This window comes from Hydra vulgaris, chromosome 02 (genome assembly GCF_038396675.1).
Source record: "Hydra vulgaris chromosome 02, alternate assembly HydraT2T_AEP".
Lineage (NCBI taxonomy): Eukaryota > Metazoa > Cnidaria > Hydrozoa > Anthoathecata > Hydridae > Hydra > Hydra vulgaris.
In genome coordinates this window covers 34,296,008-34,315,866 of record NC_088921.1, presented here as the reverse complement: position 1 = coordinate 34,315,866, position 19,859 = coordinate 34,296,008, and the positions used below count along the sequence as shown (strand labels likewise).

At 26.6% G+C, this 19,859-nt stretch overlaps 1 protein-coding gene across 1 annotated transcript; it reads left to right on the top strand.

The window, feature by feature from the left end:
- The first annotated feature begins 925 nt into the window (after positions 1–925).
- On the top strand, positions 926–19,292 carry LOC105849366 (uncharacterized). The gene is made up of 5 exons (XM_065790680.1): positions 926–1,130; positions 12,781–12,993; positions 13,070–13,319; positions 17,200–17,283; positions 19,191–19,292. Exons 1-5 carry the CDS (start codon positions 1,007–1,009, stop codon positions 19,234–19,236), a joined length of 717 nt encoding a protein of 238 aa, XP_065646752.1. The 5' UTR covers positions 926–1,006; the 3' UTR covers positions 19,237–19,292.
- The last annotated feature ends 567 nt before the right edge of the window (positions 19,293–19,859 follow it).

Sequence of the window (19,859 nt, the reverse complement as noted above, 5' to 3'; positions counted from 1 at the left end):
AGACCCACCTATCACTCGTTTCTTTTCGTAACTTGTATTTACAAAGAGATAAAAATAAATATATTTTAAGGAACGATAATTTAATTCGACAACCGTTTTCTCAAACTAATTTTGAAAAATTTTTTATTTCATTTCGCGGACCATTTTTATGGAAGTATTTAGAACTATAGTTCTAAATACTTCTAAAGATTTTTCTCAAGAATGTAATTTTGATTCTTTTAAACAAAATCTTAAAAAACTCATTTTTTCAACTGATAATATACTAATCTACTTTTAAATTTTAAAATTTTTTGAAAATCCCTTATCTATATTAGTATATGTATATATTTTATGTATATTCTTTTTTATTTATTTTTTTTTTTTTTTTTTTTTATCCACAAGTATTTAGCGGTTTCTCCGTGACAAGACCTGATGGTCTTCTTTGAGTAATCCGCGTTCTTTATATTTATTTTTAATATTTATTTCTAAACGATATCTTGACTTGTTAATTTTTATTATTGTAACAAAGTTTTGTTTATTTAAATTGTAATAAATATTGTAATAAAGAACAAAAAAAAAAAGAAAAAAAAAGAAAAAAAGAAAGACTCCAGAAGTTATTGCAGGTTTAATGTTTAGATTCGGTTTTATTTATATATTCGTAGTTGCAGATTTTCGATGGAGTTTGTAATCATAGTGGAAATTATTTGAATTTATTGCTGTTATATCTAAAAAGTTTAATTCCTTCCTTTCGTTTTCTATTTGTGAAGTGTATTGAACTGCGGGATCTTGTTGATTTAACAATTCCAAGAATTTGTCGTGTTCTTCTAATGAATCAAACCTCGCGTGGCTTTCATCAAAATACCTTTTGTATGACATGAAAGAATGTTTATTTCCGCTAATTTCTGCTAATGAAAAAATAAAATTGGAATAAAATTTCAAAATTTAGCGGCAAATTTACCAGTAAATTTCAGAAGTATATTTTACCTTCGCAACGGAGAAGCAATAAAATAAAAACTTTCTTGTTGAAATGGAAAGTAAATCTCACAAAAAAACCACTTCCAATAAAAGGTTAAGAAGTACTAATAAAAACAAAAAGAAAAGAGAAAATCTTAAAAAAATAAAAAGCATCATCCAACAAGAAAATTATAACGGTACTTTTTTGTTTCACAAACTTTATTTTAGTTTCGTAAAATTTCTTTTTAAAATTTCATACATATAAATATATATATATATATATAAATATATATATATATATATATATATATATATATATATATATATATATATATATATATATATATGATATATATATATATATATATATATATATATATATATATATATATATATATATAATGTAAATATGTAAAAATTGCAGGTAAAATCATGTAAAGCTAATATAATCTGTTAACACAATACTTATAGTATGAAACTCTTTAAAAGATGCTTTTCAGTATTCAATGGCAATTTTTTAAACTTTTTGTAACTAACTTATATTTTTATTACTTTCTTCATGTAATTTCTTCAATTAATTGCATGCATGTCCAATGGTCTTGCATGCAATTAATGATAGTTTAATTACACTCTTAACAGTGCTAATTTCCAAATAGCATTTATTTTCAGCCCAATATTGACAGACTAAGTTAAACAAATTTATGTCCTGCATTAGTTAATATTACATTAAATACAAATGCAAAAAGCATTTCCAGCAGCTGAAGTTTTACTACTAAATAGGCATTGTTTATATATTAAAAAATGTTTTTCATCTAAAAATTCAGGAATAGATCAAACCTTTGAGAATAATATTTTAACCAGTTTTAATGAAACAATAACAGTCAAAATTCTCATTTTATCATTATCAATTACAAAAAGCAACCTATTATCAATAACAAAAAACCTTTAAGATAGTTTATAAAAAGCAACTTTTAAATAGTTTATAAAAAGCAACCTTTAAGGTATTTTAAATTATAGATGATTTTGGTTAAGTTTATCCCCCCCTCAACTGTTTAAACAGTTACACAGTTGAGTTAGACAATGAAACTGTTTTTACAGTTGATTTTCAAAATTAAAAATTTTAACTCATTTTAATACAATTTTTACTGATGTCAAATTCCTAAATTATTCATTTCAAAAAGTAAAAAAATTATATTTATTATTATATATAAAATTTGTTTTTTGCTGATCTGATGGCGACCTCTAACAGTTTGAGGCAATTATTTGCTGACCTCATTTTTCCAAATTCTGAAGGTTGATTTATGTGCATACATTATTACAATTAATGATTATCATTATATGTGTTTTCAGTTTTTATTTGGAGTAGGTAAGCTTGCTTCTGGGTGACTATCTAAAAAACTTAGAACTATAGTTTCTATTTTAGACAACAAGGGAACAAGTTTTTAGATGCAATAGTTTTACAACTATTAGGTAGTAAGACATGTGCAAGAAAATTGGAATCAAGAAGTTTAGTTTTTTTCTTGAACATAGTTCCTGGTTGATAAGCCATTAGGAGATGGCTTACTTAGATTATTTTTTCAAAAAGTTCTTAGTTTTATTTTTTTACTTATTCTGAAAGTATTGCATACTTGTTTTGACAAGTGGAGCAAAAGGTCCCTCATGGACCATTTTAGATTTTATTGAAACTTTTTGATTTTGTACATATATATAAGAAAAGCATGTTTTGAAAATTTTAGATCAATATCTAATATGGTTCTTGAGAAAGCGCAATTTAAGTAGTGGGCTATTTTGCATGAAATTTTATTCTACAAGAAAAAAGGTTTTTTCCCTCATTTTTAACAACTTATAACTTTTGAACAAGTTGGTTTTATACTTCAATTATCTTAAGATAACAAGTATGCTAAAGATGCTTTTAAAAGAACAAAAAATTTAAGTTCTGGCATCTTAACTTTTTTCATAATGGCAACTAAAGTTGATTTTTTTGTTTTAAAATTTAGATTTTTTGTAATTTTACAGAGCTTAATCTTAAAATCTCAAAAATTAATACAAATCAAATTGCCTGTTATCTTCATGTGGTGGATAAATATAAAAAAAAAAATCAGTTTATTATTAAAAAGCTGCATTCAAAAGTTATAGGTCATCAAAATGAGTCAGATCAAGATTTTCTTAAAATTGATCTGCGATGCAAAGCATCTTTTACCTAAGATGGCACTTTTTTTTTCATAAAGTTTCTTATAGGCATCAATCAAAGAGTGTTAATTAATAAAAACTAAAAAAAATTAATGGGCACTTATTTATAATCCCAAAAGATAGTCTCTAAAAGTCAGGTAAATTTTTCATAAAAAATCTGAAGTTAACAAAACATATAAACATTGAATTAAATAATGTTATTTGTTATAAAATATTAATTAAAAATATAAATGCTTTAGCCTTATAATCCCAATAGGTAAAAATTTATAACTAGAGGTGAGCAAAACCGGATATCCGATCAGGTTTGTTAAAATCGGGTTCAGATTTTAACAAACCTGACTGGATAACCAGTTTTGGGTTAGAACTTTCAACTATGGGTGAGCATAAAGCTCGCCCATAGTTGAAGCCATAGTTAACCACCATAGTCACCCATAGTTAGCAAAACCGGACCGGATATCCTGTGCTGTTTTTGCTAAAATCTGAAACTGAATTTATCAGGATATCCGGTTTTGCTCATGCCTACTTATAACCCCCACTTTATAACACAATTTTATTTAAATGAAAAACAAACAAAATGTTTTGTAATCTGTAAATTGTGGTGATGAAAAAAATGTACAAGGATTTTAAATACAAACGTATTACACTAAATATTTTAAGAGATTTGTTTATATATAACTTTAGAATATTTATTTATATTCAAACTTCAAATTTCAGTTGAAATCTTTCTTTAGCTATTTAGACAATAAAATTTTTTCAAGACAATAAAAAAAATCAATAAAATTCACAATAAATTAAATTTCTCAAATAATAAAATAATCTCATTGACTTCTTTTAAGTCAATATTATAAAATCTTCCTCTGTTAGAATGGACCTTAAGAGATTGTACTTTGCATAAAATATGCATCAGGGGTACCCAACAGAGTTCATCTCTGCATGGCCACGTAAATTTGTTACATAAAGAAGACTTTTTCATAAATTTAATATGAAGATCTTGATGCTCTTCTGAAATACTAAGAATATTTCCTAAACACCATTGAGCATCATAAATGCAGGCCACATACGTTCCTGGTGTTTGAGGTAAGTGAGTAAATTGTGGTATAAAACTATGGTGGTTTCGTATCCCAGGTACTGTAGAAGACGAATGGTATCTCTCTTCCAAATTGAAGTTTGTAATATGTGTTGCTATTGAAACTTTGTCAACAAAAATAAATAATATTCCTTTGACATATTGAACACACCAGCTGTACAATTGCTTGATGTGTAAATAGGATCATTAAGTGACTGTAGACTGGCTTGTGCAACAAGGCATTTTACCGTTTCACCAACTCCATCAGAAGGACTTTTACCATGCGATGTTGCAAAAAAGTGCTACTCTGCAGTCATGTCAAAATCTTGTTTATGGTAGCATAGTTTAATAATATTTTTGTAATTTTTATATTGTGATGCAGCTCTATCACTAAAATAGATAATGTGTCAAATGTTTGTAATAGTTTAAGTTTATCATTAACATTATTGATAAAGCAATGAAAAGCATCTGTTCCATGTTTCAGATGATCTGATATAACACAATAACTTTGACTATCAAGTTTTTTATTTTTTATAAAACAAACAACAAAGGGATGCAAAGTTGCTAGACTATTTTTCCTGTGAAAACCTTGCACTGCATCCTGTATTAGAAAACTACAGTTTTCTGCAAAGTCAAGAAGAACTAAAGCTTATTTTTCTTTTAAATTAGTTTTCGAATGTTGGAAGTAGGGGCTTGACTTTTTGATATAAAATGATGATCTCATAAATTATCTAACTGTTCAAAAACCATTTCAATAAATTCATCTAAAGGTAAAGTTGTTGATGCTAAAGTACATTTAAAATTTGATTTTTGCCATTGATAAAAATTAACTTTACTAATTTCATTTTCATTAAACAAAGTGTCAATGTAATCTAACAAAGCCTCTTTTCCAGGACATTTATTGCAGCTATGCAGTATACAACCTCTATTTTTAATGCTACAAACTATTAATTTCAATAAGCTTTTGTAATCAGCAATTCCAGGAGTTTTCTGTACAAGGAGCTTTACATTTTGATGGTATTGGCAAACACAAACTGCATGCAAACCAGAAGCACCACCCACAGGAATGCACCACTTGGGCCTTAGCTCACAAAATTTTGAAAATCCAGCTTTAAGATGTTTTTTTTTAAACTCAATATGAAGTTCTTTCATATTGACTCGTAGAAGTTATTTTTGGATGTGTTGCTTTATATCATCTACTTTAACTGAAACAAACTCTTTCCTGGACTAACCCTTGAATATTCATTGCATTGATAGAACTGAACAACCTCTGTAATTACATCTTCGGTAAGTTTTCTGCCCAATTTTGGAGAAAGTTTTGATAGTATTCCACTTTTTTTTCTTAATTTTCTGGCTTGTGCTACAGAGCTTTTTGAAGTTAAAAAGTACTTTTGAGTTTTCTCTATTGACCAACTGTCTGGAGTGAGTATAAGAAGTGTGATTTTTTCGGATTTTGTCAATGTTTTGTCAAATTTTGACTTAATTTGAATCATAATATTGTTTAAATCTTTGTTTTTTCAAACATTTTTTTGAAGGTGGTTCAATTTCACCAAGTGCAGCTATTACCTAAACCTAGGACATTGGCAACAGTCTTTTGTGTATGAGCTCTTACCTTTACAATTTTACGCTTTCCTTATGCAACTCTATCTTTTTTTGAAACAAGTTTGAGATGTGAGCATCCAAAACTTGCAATACTTAAACTAAGATCTTCTTTTAATATAAGGTTGTCAACATAAATTTCTTTTTCTTGGAGTTCATTTTCTTTTTTATCATGATGCTTACAATACAGGGTTTTTCTGCAACAAATTTTTTGACCAGGTGTTAAACCAAAATTTTTATACATATGAAAGACTGATAATTCTAAGAAAATCTACAAAGTAATGATAATAATTATTAAATACTGTTTCACATTTATTTATTACCAAAGGTATTTGTATTAAATTAAGGTATTAGTTTAAATATTGAAACTTACTTTTCACTCTTTTTGCGTGCTTGTTAAAAGGATTGCAACAATACCTTCAATGTTCATTCTCATACCTCAACAAGTAAACTTTCTTGTGATAGTTACAAATAAAATTTATGGGATTTACTTTGCTTCTCAAAGAATGAAGCTCTTGATTTAGTCTAGACAGTTTTTGATAACATTTCCTTTTTTTAGACTAGTTAAACTTGATAAGATAGCACTGTTCATTTAATGCTTTCCCAATAGCAAGGAGAAAGCTCAGGCATCCTACTCATTATTCTAAAGTTCTAAAGTACAACAATTTATTTAGATTTATTAGTACTTTTTATATTATTATAAATTACTTTACAGTATTATAAAATTAAATGAAACAATGACTTAACTTTTAAAAAGTAATGATTTTATGGTAAATTTACCTGACTTTTAGAGACTATTTTTTGGGATTCTAAATAAGTGCGCATTAATTTTTTTAGTTTTTATTAACTAACACTCTTTGATTGATGCGTATAAAAAATTTTATGAAAAAAAAAGTGCTACTTAGGTAACAGATGCTTTGCATCTCAGATCAATTTTAAGAAAGTTTTGATCCAACTCATTTTGATGACCTATATTTTTTGAATGCAGCTCTTTAATCAACTGATTTTTTTTTTAATATTTATCCACCACGTGTAGATCAACAGGCAATTTGATTAGTATTAATTCTTGAGATTTTAAGATTAAGCTCTGTAAAATCACAAAAAATGTCAATTTTAAATCAAAAATATCAACTTAAGTTGCCATTATGGAAAAAGTTAAGATGCTAGAACTTAAATTTTTTGTTCTTTTAAAAGTATCCATAGCATACTTGCTATCTTAAAATAATTGAAGTATAAAACCAACTTGTTCAAAAGTTATAAGCTGTTAAAAATGAGGAAAAAACCTTTTTTCTTGCGGAATGAAATTTCATGCATAATAGCCCACAACTTAAATAGCGTTTTCTCAAGAAAACGCTATATAAGTTGTGGGCATATATCATATTAGATATTGATTTAAAATTTTCAAAACATGCTTTTCTCATATATATGCAAAAAATCAAAAAGTTCCCATAAAATCTGAAATGGTCCATAAGGAACCTCATAAAAATTTGCTCCACTTGGCATGGAATGATCCCATTTTTAAGAATAAATTCAAATTTTTTGATGGTCAGTTTGATTAATTTATATAGCAATGTCAACCTAATTATTAACTTAAAAGTGTTTGAGTTTGGGGACTTTGTTTTTATGTTATGGTAAATTCTTTGTTAAAAATTTTGTGCCGACCTGATGCTGACCATAAATAGGTTGTGCCTTCTTGATGCCAATCAATAATAGGTATCAGTTATTTTTTCTAATTACAAGGGCTGGTATTTAGCTTCAACTCCCTTGTCAAATAATTTTAGTACACATTGTCTGTTTGCAGTTATTGCACCTCAAGTCATTACAGATAGCTGGTGTTTGACAGTTTTGATGGTGCATTTTAGGTTCAAACACTTTCCTACCAGGCATCTTACATAGTTAGTCCCTGATCAACAAACCTTTTGAAATGTACTCTTATTAAACATCTGATCCATCAAAAATGCTGGTTTATTGTTGTTACTCTTATAAAACTTTAGTTGGGTCCAAAATTGTTTATGAGTCATTAGAGATTTCTTTGGTGATCATCTTGCTACCAATTTGAAGTTGAGCTGATGTCAGTCGTAGGTTGTCTTGCTTCATGTCAACCTTTCTTTGCGTGCATTTGTTTTTTATTTATGGCTGAAATTTTTTACAATTTGAGTATGTGTCTAGTACTGCACCTGGTGAAATGTTCAGCCAAGGCACTATTTCATGTTGTGAATATCCTTCACTAATTATTAAAATTAGTGAAGGATATTCACAATTATCGTAAAAACAATAACAAACATATTTATAATATGTTTGTTATTGTTTTTACAATAATTTTGATATAATTATCATAAAAACAATAACAAACATATTTATCATAAAAAAGTCTTCTATTAATCTAATGAAATAAAATTCAAATATATATGTTTATATATGCATAATTATCTCTGTCTTTATTCATATAATCAAATTTTAATATAATTTATACGCAATTAGATTTTTACATAATGCATAAAAAACATTAAAAAAAATTTTTTTTTTTGATATCACAAAAAAAAAAATTTAACCACTCATTTAAAATTTATCTGGCTTTATTTTAGTATTTGGTTAGTCTTATTACAATATTTATTAATATATTATTTATCTGCTGATTTTCATATTACTATTATCAATGAATTTTTATTTTATATTATCTTACATTCATTACTCAGCCTGATTTTAATTTTCATATGCACAATTTTCGTCTTTTATTATTATTATTCATAGAATTTCTTATATCCTTTACTACATGTTTACATTTATGCAGGTGATATTTTAAATGGTTTTTGTGTGACGTTTTTTTTTTTTCTTTGCTATCATAGATTACTTACTTATTGGGCATATCCAAAAAGTCGCGCACGGAAATTCGTATATGTTTTGTCTATTATTTTCATAATAATAAAACTGACATTCTCTAATTTACTCTCATTTGATTCTTATCTATATAATTATTTTGTATACAAAAAATGGTATACATTAGCAATGTTAACAAAGAATAAATTAAGTTGGAAGTGGAATCATGCACGGATGAGGTATCTATAGGGTTTGTAACAATAATTGGTAACAATAGCCTTCAATAAACTTAACAGGGTTAGAGTTTATTGAAGGCTATTGTTGTTTTGTAAATTTTAAATATATTTTATATATTAATTACTTATTAACTCACTTTTATTGTGGAATTTTTAATTGTTGTAATAATTCTTATAATGCCTGCATTCTATTTCAATAAAAAAGTATAAAACATTTTTATAAACAGTAAAAACTTTTCTAGCACTTTGTCAAATTTTGACAAAGAACACTTATAGCAGCTTGTTAAAATACTTTTTTTTAGTGTTGTTACAACTTTTAAATAAGACTTTCAAATAAATCAACTAATATATTTTCTCAAGTCGACTAATATCAAATAATACATTTTTGAAATTAAATAAGGCAACTAAAAGTTCATTTTGTCGAATTATGGGAATAATTTTTTTTATTTTTAAATAAATGTAATAAAAATAATAAAGTAATTTTTTATTTTTATTACATACTACAAAAATGTAATTAACCTTTGTTTGTTTAACTGAGTTGGCTGTTGATAGTTTAACTGTTTGACTGAGTAAACTATTAACATAATTCCACCACCTGAATACCATATTAATGATGAAAATCTGAAGAAGTTTCTTCTAAAAAAAATCACAAGCATCAAGTAAACAAAAGAAAAAAAAAATAATGAAATACACAACTGAATGTTTAATTAATTATAAATAATGCTAATGAATATAATGCGATGAATTAGATAAACTTTTGTTTATAACAAATATAACTAGATAATAGTTATAATTGTTATAAAAAAAAATTAAAGATCGTAAGTTAAATCGATTGGAAAATCAGAAGATATAAGGATTTTAAGATTTTTACTCAATTAAATCGATTTTTAGTCGATTAGTAGGAAGTCCATGTCGACTAATTTCAAATTTCAACTAGTCAACTTTTTTTGAAAAATTTGATAAATTACATTCACTTTGCAGGCATAGAAAATAGCGTAAACTATTGATATAAATTATGAAACTTTTTACTGTAGAGGTTCTATATATAGGCAATCACTAAAAAAAATTTAAAGACCTATACTCTATCTTATGACATGATTGTAGCTCTATGACTTAGGTGTATATTTTTAACTTTTCCCTGAATGAATATACTCAGTTTTCCCTTAAATAATATAATTAGTGTCTTAATTCAATTTATTTAATATGATTTTAGAATATGTATTTAATTTTATGCATATAATATAATTATAATGATTTAATTTACACATGGTCATAGTTTGAGTGTAAAAAACTTTAATAATTTATAATGATTTAGACAAACTTTTAGAAAAAAAAAGTAAAAATAAGTTTGAACAAAGAAAAAGTTCAGTTACTTTGACTCCTTAACTCTTTAAAGTCAATTGAAAAAACTTGCAAAACGTTTTCAGTTTAAGAACATCTTGTTAAGAAAGCCCCAAAGTTAAAAATGAAAAAAGGATACTTGCTAAACCTGAGGCTATAATAGGTAACCTTTGAAAGATATTGTTAAATAGAAAATCATTGAAATTTATAAATTTGAAGAGTTCACAAAACAATGTTTGGGAAAAAAGACTTTGTTTCATTGCGTATATATAATGTAACATTTCATAAACTAAAGTGCTTAATAGTTCATTTAAAGGAACTTCATCTGGAGTTTAAGAAGTTATACTCTAAGCGCGAAGTTAGATTCAGTGTTGCATCACAATCGACAGTAGATGTCACTCAGTTTTTGTATGTTCTTATCATTAAAATGCTAACTTGATGTGCTCTGCTTTACTTAAAGACCATTTAATATATTACAAAGATTCGATAAAAGCATGTGTTTGTAATATAGATAATCAAATGTGAATGCTATTCTATAATTTCAGACCATCTTTGCCATGAAGAAACATCAGTTTATTGTTTTCTTACAAATTACTCCCTATGCTCAAAATCAAACTAAATTCAATAAAATAAAATACTTCAGTGAGTGTGCTGTGTCACAGTACAAAAATTACAAATATCTATTAAACTTAATGTACCACCTTCTTTACTATGTTCCATGACAAAAGCCTATATAGTAGAATAGGAGGAACTATAAAAAGAAGCAGCAAAAGCAAGTCCACGAGCAGCAATTACAAATCAGATTCTCACACCAATAATGATGAAATTAATAATGATGCACAATCATGTCAGTTTTGTGGTAATTCTTCAGTTAAGCGGTGTAAATAAAATTATTTATTTGCTTTTTTTGCGCTTGTCACAATTAGGTCTAAAACAATGCATCCTTCAAGTAAAAAAAAAAAAAAAATCAAGTAAGGTTTAGGGTGATGAGGGTCATGATTAGTACAACTTTATTATTACAACCACATTCTTGCTAATAATGGTTATGACGGTATTATGTAAATCAGAGATAAAGAAATTAGTGTATTTGTGTTTCATGAGTATATACACTTCTTTTTTCAGCATTGTTTTTAACTTTTTTATTTTAACTTTTTTTTCCAATATAATGTATTTTTTAGCTTGCATTATTTTTTAGGTATCCTTTTAAACTAAAAAAGCATCACACTCAAAAGGCTAAAGTTATGTCATTAGATAGGGTATAGGTCTTTGATTTTTTTTTTTTTTTGGTGATTGTCTATAAATAGAACTTCCACAGTAAGAAGTTTCATAATTTATTTCAACTGTTTGCACTATTTTCTATGCCTGCAAAATGAATGTAAGTTATCATATTTTAAAAAAAAAGTGACATTTTAACAGGCTGCTGCAAGTGTTAACTTTTAACACATTTTTGATTTTTACCACAAGTGATTACTCTAGGTACAAAAAAGTAACAATAAATTGATTAAAGTTTCCATAACTTTTTCTAATATTGCACTATTTAGCAACTTTGAGAAACAATAACTCAAAAATTGTTCAAAGTCAGTCAAAAGCAACTACAAAATTGAATTATTTAGGTGAAAAATTATTACTATTCAGGTTTTCAGGGGATCACCTTTTTTATTTACAATGTTATGATCTGTCGATAATCAAAAAATCTACTATAAGCTACTCAAATTTTTCCAATTTTGGTCAATATTGATTCGATCATAACTTTTGAATGGTTTAGCCAATCAAGCTGAAGTTTTCAGGATTGTGTCTTTTTTTACATAAAATCTTTGAGTGATCAAAATTTGAAGTAAATCTGAGGTGGTACTCTGGGGCACTTTAAAAAAACTAGGTGATTTCATATGGAATAACCCACATACAAATAATTTTGAATGTATTTTATAAAATAGTTCAATGTTTTTAAAAGATGAGAACAATTATAAATGAGTAGAAAATTACTGTTCCTTTTCATATCAAATTTTTTCCACTTTATTTCATCAATAAAAGAATAAAAGCATTTCTGAAGAGTTTTTATTGATGAAACATATATTTGTGTGTGTATATGTATATGTGTATATATATATATATATACATATATACATATATACATATAACCTGGAATGTCATATTTTATCATTAACAATCTACACAAAAGATTCTTATGAAAGAACTTAGAATATGTTGCTATTATTTGCTCCCAAAATATTCTGTAGCATCAACAAGTTTATATACATATGTATATAAACTTGTTGATGCATATATGTATGTATGTGTGTTTGTATGTATGTGTGTATGTATGTATGTATGTATGTATGTATGTATAAATTTATATATCACTTTGCAATAATGCAAGCAAGTATAACACTATATATGTACATTGTGTAATTGGAATGTAAAAACTAAATAAAAAGGCCTAGTCTCACATAACATATTGTTAATATTAAATTTATAATTAACATTATGACATAATGTTACTTTATTAATGTTATTAATAATGAAATTTATAACATAACATGTTGTAAATTTCAGTTATTACTTTTAAATGTATTTTGTTGTTTTTATTATATTTTTTAGTACTAATAAATGGAAATTATGATGATTGTGAAATAAACCTTTCACAAAAGATCTTCGATGATTCAACCGATATAAATCTCATGAAAAATATTGAAAATTCAAATAAAAAAAATTCTGGAGAAAATGATTGTGAAAAAAATGTTAAAAACAAAACTGATGCTGAAGCTAAACTTCATGAAAATGTCAAACAGAGCATTGCTCAACAAAACATTGGTAGTGGAAAACTTTTTAAAAAGATTTTTATGTTTTAAATAATGTTTTAATTGATAGTTTTTTTTATTCAATCAAGATTTATTCAAGCAGACTACTGACTTTAATGATGTTTCTGACACAAAAAATAACACTGGTTGTTCTCAAACTGCTGTTCAATTAACTCAAGAAATCATTTCTACATATAATTTTTGTAATGAAGTTATCTTAAACAACACCCAGATTGTCAATGAAAAAGAAATTGTGGAAAATAATGGTTTAGATGTTTCTGATTCACAACTTTATGGCATTGAAGTTGAAGATTATGAAGAATCTGCGAAAGTTGCTATGTAATATTTTTTAGTTTACTTATTTTTATGTATTTATATATAAGTTAGTTTATAATTATTTAATCAAACATATAATAATTTAATAATGAAAATATATTGTTATATATTAAAGCTATAGATTCATAAGCAGTAAAAGAGCAACCAATTCATAGCAACATCTCTTTAGACTACTCTTTATTCTTAGCTTAGGTTTTCTTATTATTATTATTTTTTACTTTATTTTACTTTTTTATCTTAATTTTTGATGGTAACATCAAACCAACAATATCAGTAGCCTAATTGTATTGTTTGAATTGAAGAATGTGTTGCTCTAAATGAAATGACTTGTTTGAATTGAAGAATGTGTCACTCTAAATTTAATGAATTGTTTGAATTGTAGAGTGTGTCATTTTAAATGTAACGACTTGTTCGAATTGATTATTATTATAATTGATATTATTATATATATATATATATAAAAATTATGTTTCCTATATTTTAATCTAACTTTTAATTGTTGTTTTGTTATAAAATTTTAAAATAGCAAAGTTGTTAAGAGTTTAATTAAATAAAATTTTATAATAAAATAAACAACTCTATTCGAAATAATTTCTTCATCAAAGTTTGTCACTTTTCACAATGATCAAAATGAACCAATCAAAAAAGCACTGTCATTAGAATAACAGTCTTTTCCAATGGCTTTTTTTTTCCCTTCTCACTGATAATATTTTTGTGGTTTGAGTCAGGTTTGAACACTGGATTTTAGTTTCTTAAATCCAGTGCTCTAACTATTACCTAATGTGACAACCATTCTAATACAACCTTTAAAATTTTTTAACAAAAGAAAACCAAACTTTTTATATGCTTTAATTTGAAGACTTAAACCAACTCATATTTCCATTTTTATTACATAAGTATTTACTACTCCAGTTAAATAATTTTGTTAAAAAATTTGGTTCAAGATGAAAAATTGTGCTCAGTTTAATTTTCATTTAAATAAATATCCTGACCATCAACTATAGATCAGGACCATCAGTTGTCTATTTTATTAAAAATAACTTTGGATTAAAATATTTAATGTACGCTTTTCAAATACCTTCCCCCTCCCCCTCCTCCCCCTTTTTTTTTTTTTTTTTAATAAAAAAAATTTTTATTTAGAGTATATATAAATTTAGAATATGTGTAAATAAAGAAATGTTTTTTAAATAAGAGCATGTGCTTTTAAAGTTGATCATACCCCCTCCTCCTATCCAATAATTACTTTTATTGAATGCTTTTTGCAGATCCCACCCCTAAGATACTTTATACAACCCCAGTTTATCTTTAATTTTTAGAAACTTTATTATTTCAGGTATTAATATCCAAAATCTTTTCAAAGTTGCAGCTCAACTAAGCCATTTGACTTGGCAGAAATAAGTTACATCTTCTGCCTCACTTCCACATTCTTAAGTAGTTGTTTAAACTGTCTGTGATTAAGGCTACGACCTCTTATAAAAATAACAGTTTGGATAACAAATTCCATGACTTCTTTCATTTCTAATACTTTTACACATAACTGTTCCTGATTTATAATACAGTGATATGAAAGAATATTGTAACGGATGTCTTAAATAATGCCACAAATCCAATATTTTTTCCTTTCATTGAACTTGCTCCATCTGTAGTGACACCAGAGAGTTGTGTTTCTGGCAAATCAGACTTTATCATTGTTTTTTAGGCTTCAGAAAAAATATCTTTTCCTTTAGTAGTGCCTTTCATGCGTCTGACATCCAACAGTTCTTCAATTATTACAAAATTACTAGTTGTACTTCTAATAAAAATAGCTAGCTGAGCCATATCACTTCTATCTGTTGATTCATCAAGTGCCATATATGCTTATATATGCATATATACTGTATGCTTCACACTTGCATAACTTTTCTTTCAATGCTAATATTATAATCTTTGATAGGTCTTCAACCCTTCTTGCAATTGTTTGGTGTGAAAGAGATCAGGGTGTACCTCATGACAAAATTGTTTTAAAGAGCTTTTATTAAATCTCCAGTAGAAAAAAGTTTACCACTTTTTGCAATATTTTCTGCAATTAAAAAACTTATTTTGGTAGCACTGTATGAGCTAATTTCTTTACTTTTCATCACTGATTGTTGGCTGATAAAATTCTTCTTTGGCAATTCCAGTGTATCAACACAATATTGGCCTTTGAATTTATCATAAGTTGCTGCATGTTTTGTGGTATAGTGTCTTTTAACATTATACATTTTGCACACTGCAATTTTTAAAACAAATGAGACGCAATTGAATTATTTTGCTCAATTACAAAATATTCATTTGTCCAAGATGGATTAAATATACGTTGCTTTTAGTTTCAACTCTATGTCTTTTATTAGCACTAGGAGAAGCAATATTTAAAAAAAATAAATACAATTAGGGTTCTGCTAACCAAGTAGTCAATACTGTTTTAACCGGTTTTATTAAAAATGAGGCAGTAGTTTTAACCATATTGCAATAAATTTAAAAAAAATATGATTTTAAAAATTATATTAATAACTGTAATAAGCTGCCCCATTCCCGAGCTACAGTAAAAAATAGTTTTAAAAACATAATATTCGCTTGATATTAAATGTTAGAAAATGTGGGCCGCAGCTAAAGACAACAAGGGCCATGTTTTGGGCAACCCTGTATTAGAATAAATTGACCTGATAAATACTTTTTATTTTACAAGCATTTATATTTTTAATTATATAATTTTTTTAACAGGTGAACAGTAAAATTTAAGATTTTTTTTGAAACACTCTAACTTTGCAGTGGATCAATATTTTTTATGAAATAAAAAACAGCTTGTAGATTTATAATCAAATAATTTATTTTCAAAGTTGCAATAGACTTGTTTCACCCTTTCGATAAAATCAAGCTTTCGATACACACCTCCAGATCAAGTAGCTTGTCACTGATTTAGCATAATCAGCTGAAGCCAAGTCAGGCCAAAACACAAAATTACCCTCAGGATGATGTTTTTTAATAAAAGGCATCAGTCTTTTGATAATGCACATTTTGTTTGACAGCAAGGCCCGAAGAAGCAAAACAGGTTGTTGAGATACCTCGAGGTGAAATTGCTAACCATACAAGCATTTTCTTTTCAAACTTTGCCTTGGACTTGTATTTCACATCACAAGAAACTGCTTTAGGATTGCTTGACCAATACCCAACGTTTGAGTTCTTATCAGAGTGAGAAAATATGAAGTATGATTCATCATCAATTATGAAATCACACCCATAAAATTTTCTACACAATCTGCCACAACATGTTTGTAACTTGGACACTTGCTCAGGAGTACAGGCTGGAATGGTCTGTTTTTTTGGGTAAACAATATTTGTGTTGCTGAATTGTATACACAACGTGAGATTGGCTGCACTTGAGCTTTCGAGCAATTTGTTGGGTGGAAATACCAGAATGACCATCAATCATGCTTTTCAACTTGGTTATATTTTAGTCATTATTTTAGCTTTTTGACCAGAACCAACAACACGAAGTTTTCATTTGCCTTTTTCCCACATTAAAATGCTTGCTCTTGGGTGATTTTCTTTCAAAAAATGGTCCACGATGACTTTTATACCTTCCTTGAAATGCAAATCACAATGCCTGTACACACAGTCAATCAAACTTTTACGCTTCATTTTGATGTAGATTACATAATAGTAAGAATATTTTCATAGAACTTTGCCAGTAGCAGCTACAGAGAGTGGGCCCTAAAATAGAAACAATAAATGAATCTGTGCACAAAAAAAAAATTCAAAAATAAAAACCGTTAAAAAAATCTCAAATTTTAATGTTCACCCGTTATTTATTCCATATTTGTTATGATTTTTTTTTATTCATGCATGTTTGTTTATTTATCTTTAGTGAAAAAATTATCAAATCAGAAAACTTTGGAATATCAGTGTGGGCGGATGATAGCAAGTTGCTTGCAGATCTAACCTATATAAAGTATCTATTACTGTTTGATATCCCCAGTTCTCTGTATAAAAAATAAATGAGCTTCTATTTGAAAGTAACTAAAAAATCATCTGTTTTATTTACTTCTTAAAAAAGGTCACCTTGCATCACCATTCATTACATGCTAGGTCCTATGCATGGTCCTACATGCTAGATCCTATACATGGTTCTACATGCTAAGTCCTGTAAAATCAAAATAGAGGTTTTAGAAATAATAATAGTTTTAAATAAGAAACAATTTCTAAAATTTTGTATTTAAAAAAAAAAAATTGTTTTGTTATAGTAATAATTTTTTGTATCAATAGTTTTTACAATGTTTTTTAAAAAATAACGGGTGATGACAAAAAAATTTAAATTGACTGCATTCAATTTAAATTTGCATGTGTTAATACCATTTGCTGTATATATATTTTGTATGTATTTTATTGCAAATTTATTCTAGTTTTAAATAAAAAATAAATAATTAAAATTCAACAATTTAAAATGAAAATAAACAAATCTAAGCAAGAGCTTCTCCATGAATGTGCGTATGGATTTTACATGGACGATAAGCAAAATGGTAAATATTACACTTATTGTCATTTTCAAGCAGAAAATCGTGTTTTGATGCAATTTTGCTGCTTTTTGGTACAGCTTGGATATTTTTTTGATATGAGTGAATCTTTTCACTTTTTTACAATCAGATAGCCCAGGGTTCTGCAGATAGTCCAGAGTTCTGCAAATATGATGGATGAATTTCAGAGGATAACTTTTTATTCTCAAATCCCTTTTTCTTCCAGATCCTGATGGTTAAAGATTCTTTGTAAGATTTGACAACCAGAGAAACAGTTGACTAAATTTGACTAGTTAAGAAATAGTTTTATATAATGATTCAGTATTTTTTAAGTAAATGCGCAAAATTCATTTATGGTTGATTTGTTCTTTTAAAAATATTTGATAATAACTTTTCAGTAAGTTTTTGTTTATGTTTTTTGTAAAATAGAAATGTTGGGCTTTGTTTTTGTTTAAAATGTTTTTTTTGTAATTTTTATTTTGTTGTTAATTTAAAGCTCTTAAAGTTGAGTTAATTTTTTCTCAGCAATACTTTGATATGAACCTAATGTGTAGTGAAGGGTAGTCAGGGATGAAGGGTAATCAGGGTGAACTTTCTCAAAATATAAAAAAAACTAATGATCTTTTAGTTATTTTCAAACCAAAAAATAGTTTATCTATTTTTTATACAGAAAAGAGTGGAAACCAAAATGTTATAACCCTAGTAGGTATATTTACAAAATCTTTTCATATTAAAAAAAAGTAAAATATTATGCATTTTAATGTAGTATACAACATCTGTTGCATCTTTTAATGTAGTATATAACATTTGTTGCATCTTTTAATGAAAGTATACAACATCTGTCACATCTTTCTGAGAGTTTATAGTTATAATACATGGTTATCTTACTAAACTCTATTAGTAATCCTATTATTCATATTAAACTCTAACTAACTAGCAAAAACATTAGAATTATTGTATTTATCTTAATCGAATTAACTGTGTTAATTTGGTGTGAACTAAAATTTATTTGGTGTGAAAATTTTGGTTGGACAATTTTGTTATAATTTTTTTAAAAACCTGTTTTGTAAAACAGGTTTTATAAAAGATCATTATAAAATTATTTTAATTTGATCAAAAGATCATATTGTAACTCAATTATTTTAAAATTTATTTTTTTAACGAGCAAATATTAAAAAGTTTATAATTATTACAAAAATTTTGGCATTTTAATAACTATAATAATATTTATATATTAGGTTTTTAATATATAAATAACAAGAAGAGTAGTTAATTTTTACTGGATTATAACGGATTTTTAAAACTGTTTTATGCTGCATTTGTTTTTTTATTATTTTCTCTTTAGTCGTTTGGTGATCAATGCAGGAAATGCATTACATGGTATGAAATGAGGGGTTTTAGGGCTTACTATTTATTGTACATTATTTTGTTGTAAGAGATAAATTGATATTTATATAGAAAAAAGTTTGTTTTTTTAATTGTTAGTTGTTTTAACTTATAAACGATTACTATTGTTTTGAGTTACCTCAAAATATTAGCATTTTCTAGAAATAAAACGGTTTTTGGTATTTTTCGTACATTTTGTTTTCCGGTGTTCTCGATGTTTTGATGTATTTTGTATACGTCGGATTTAATCGTCGTTAAAAAAAACGTTATCAAAATAGCTCGATTGACACTACTTTGACTGTGGCGTTTAAGATTTTGCGCTATTTTCATACGATTTGTGCTGGCAGTTTCCTAAATCTCAATTTAAATAAATTCAATCTCATTTTAATAAAGTGAACTACAATGTTCCGTATTCTCAATAACTCGGCAAAGTTTTTAGAAAATAACTAAACTCAATACTCGGTGTAGTTAAGGCAATTTTAAAATACTATTGCGTCTGTATGATATTTTGTTGACTACGCCATGTTTCCGTTAAATGATCAGGTCTGTGAATTATGAAAAGACGAAAAAAAATTTTAAAAAAAAAATGATAAATTTTGCGGCATCATAAAATATAAACGTTAGTAGC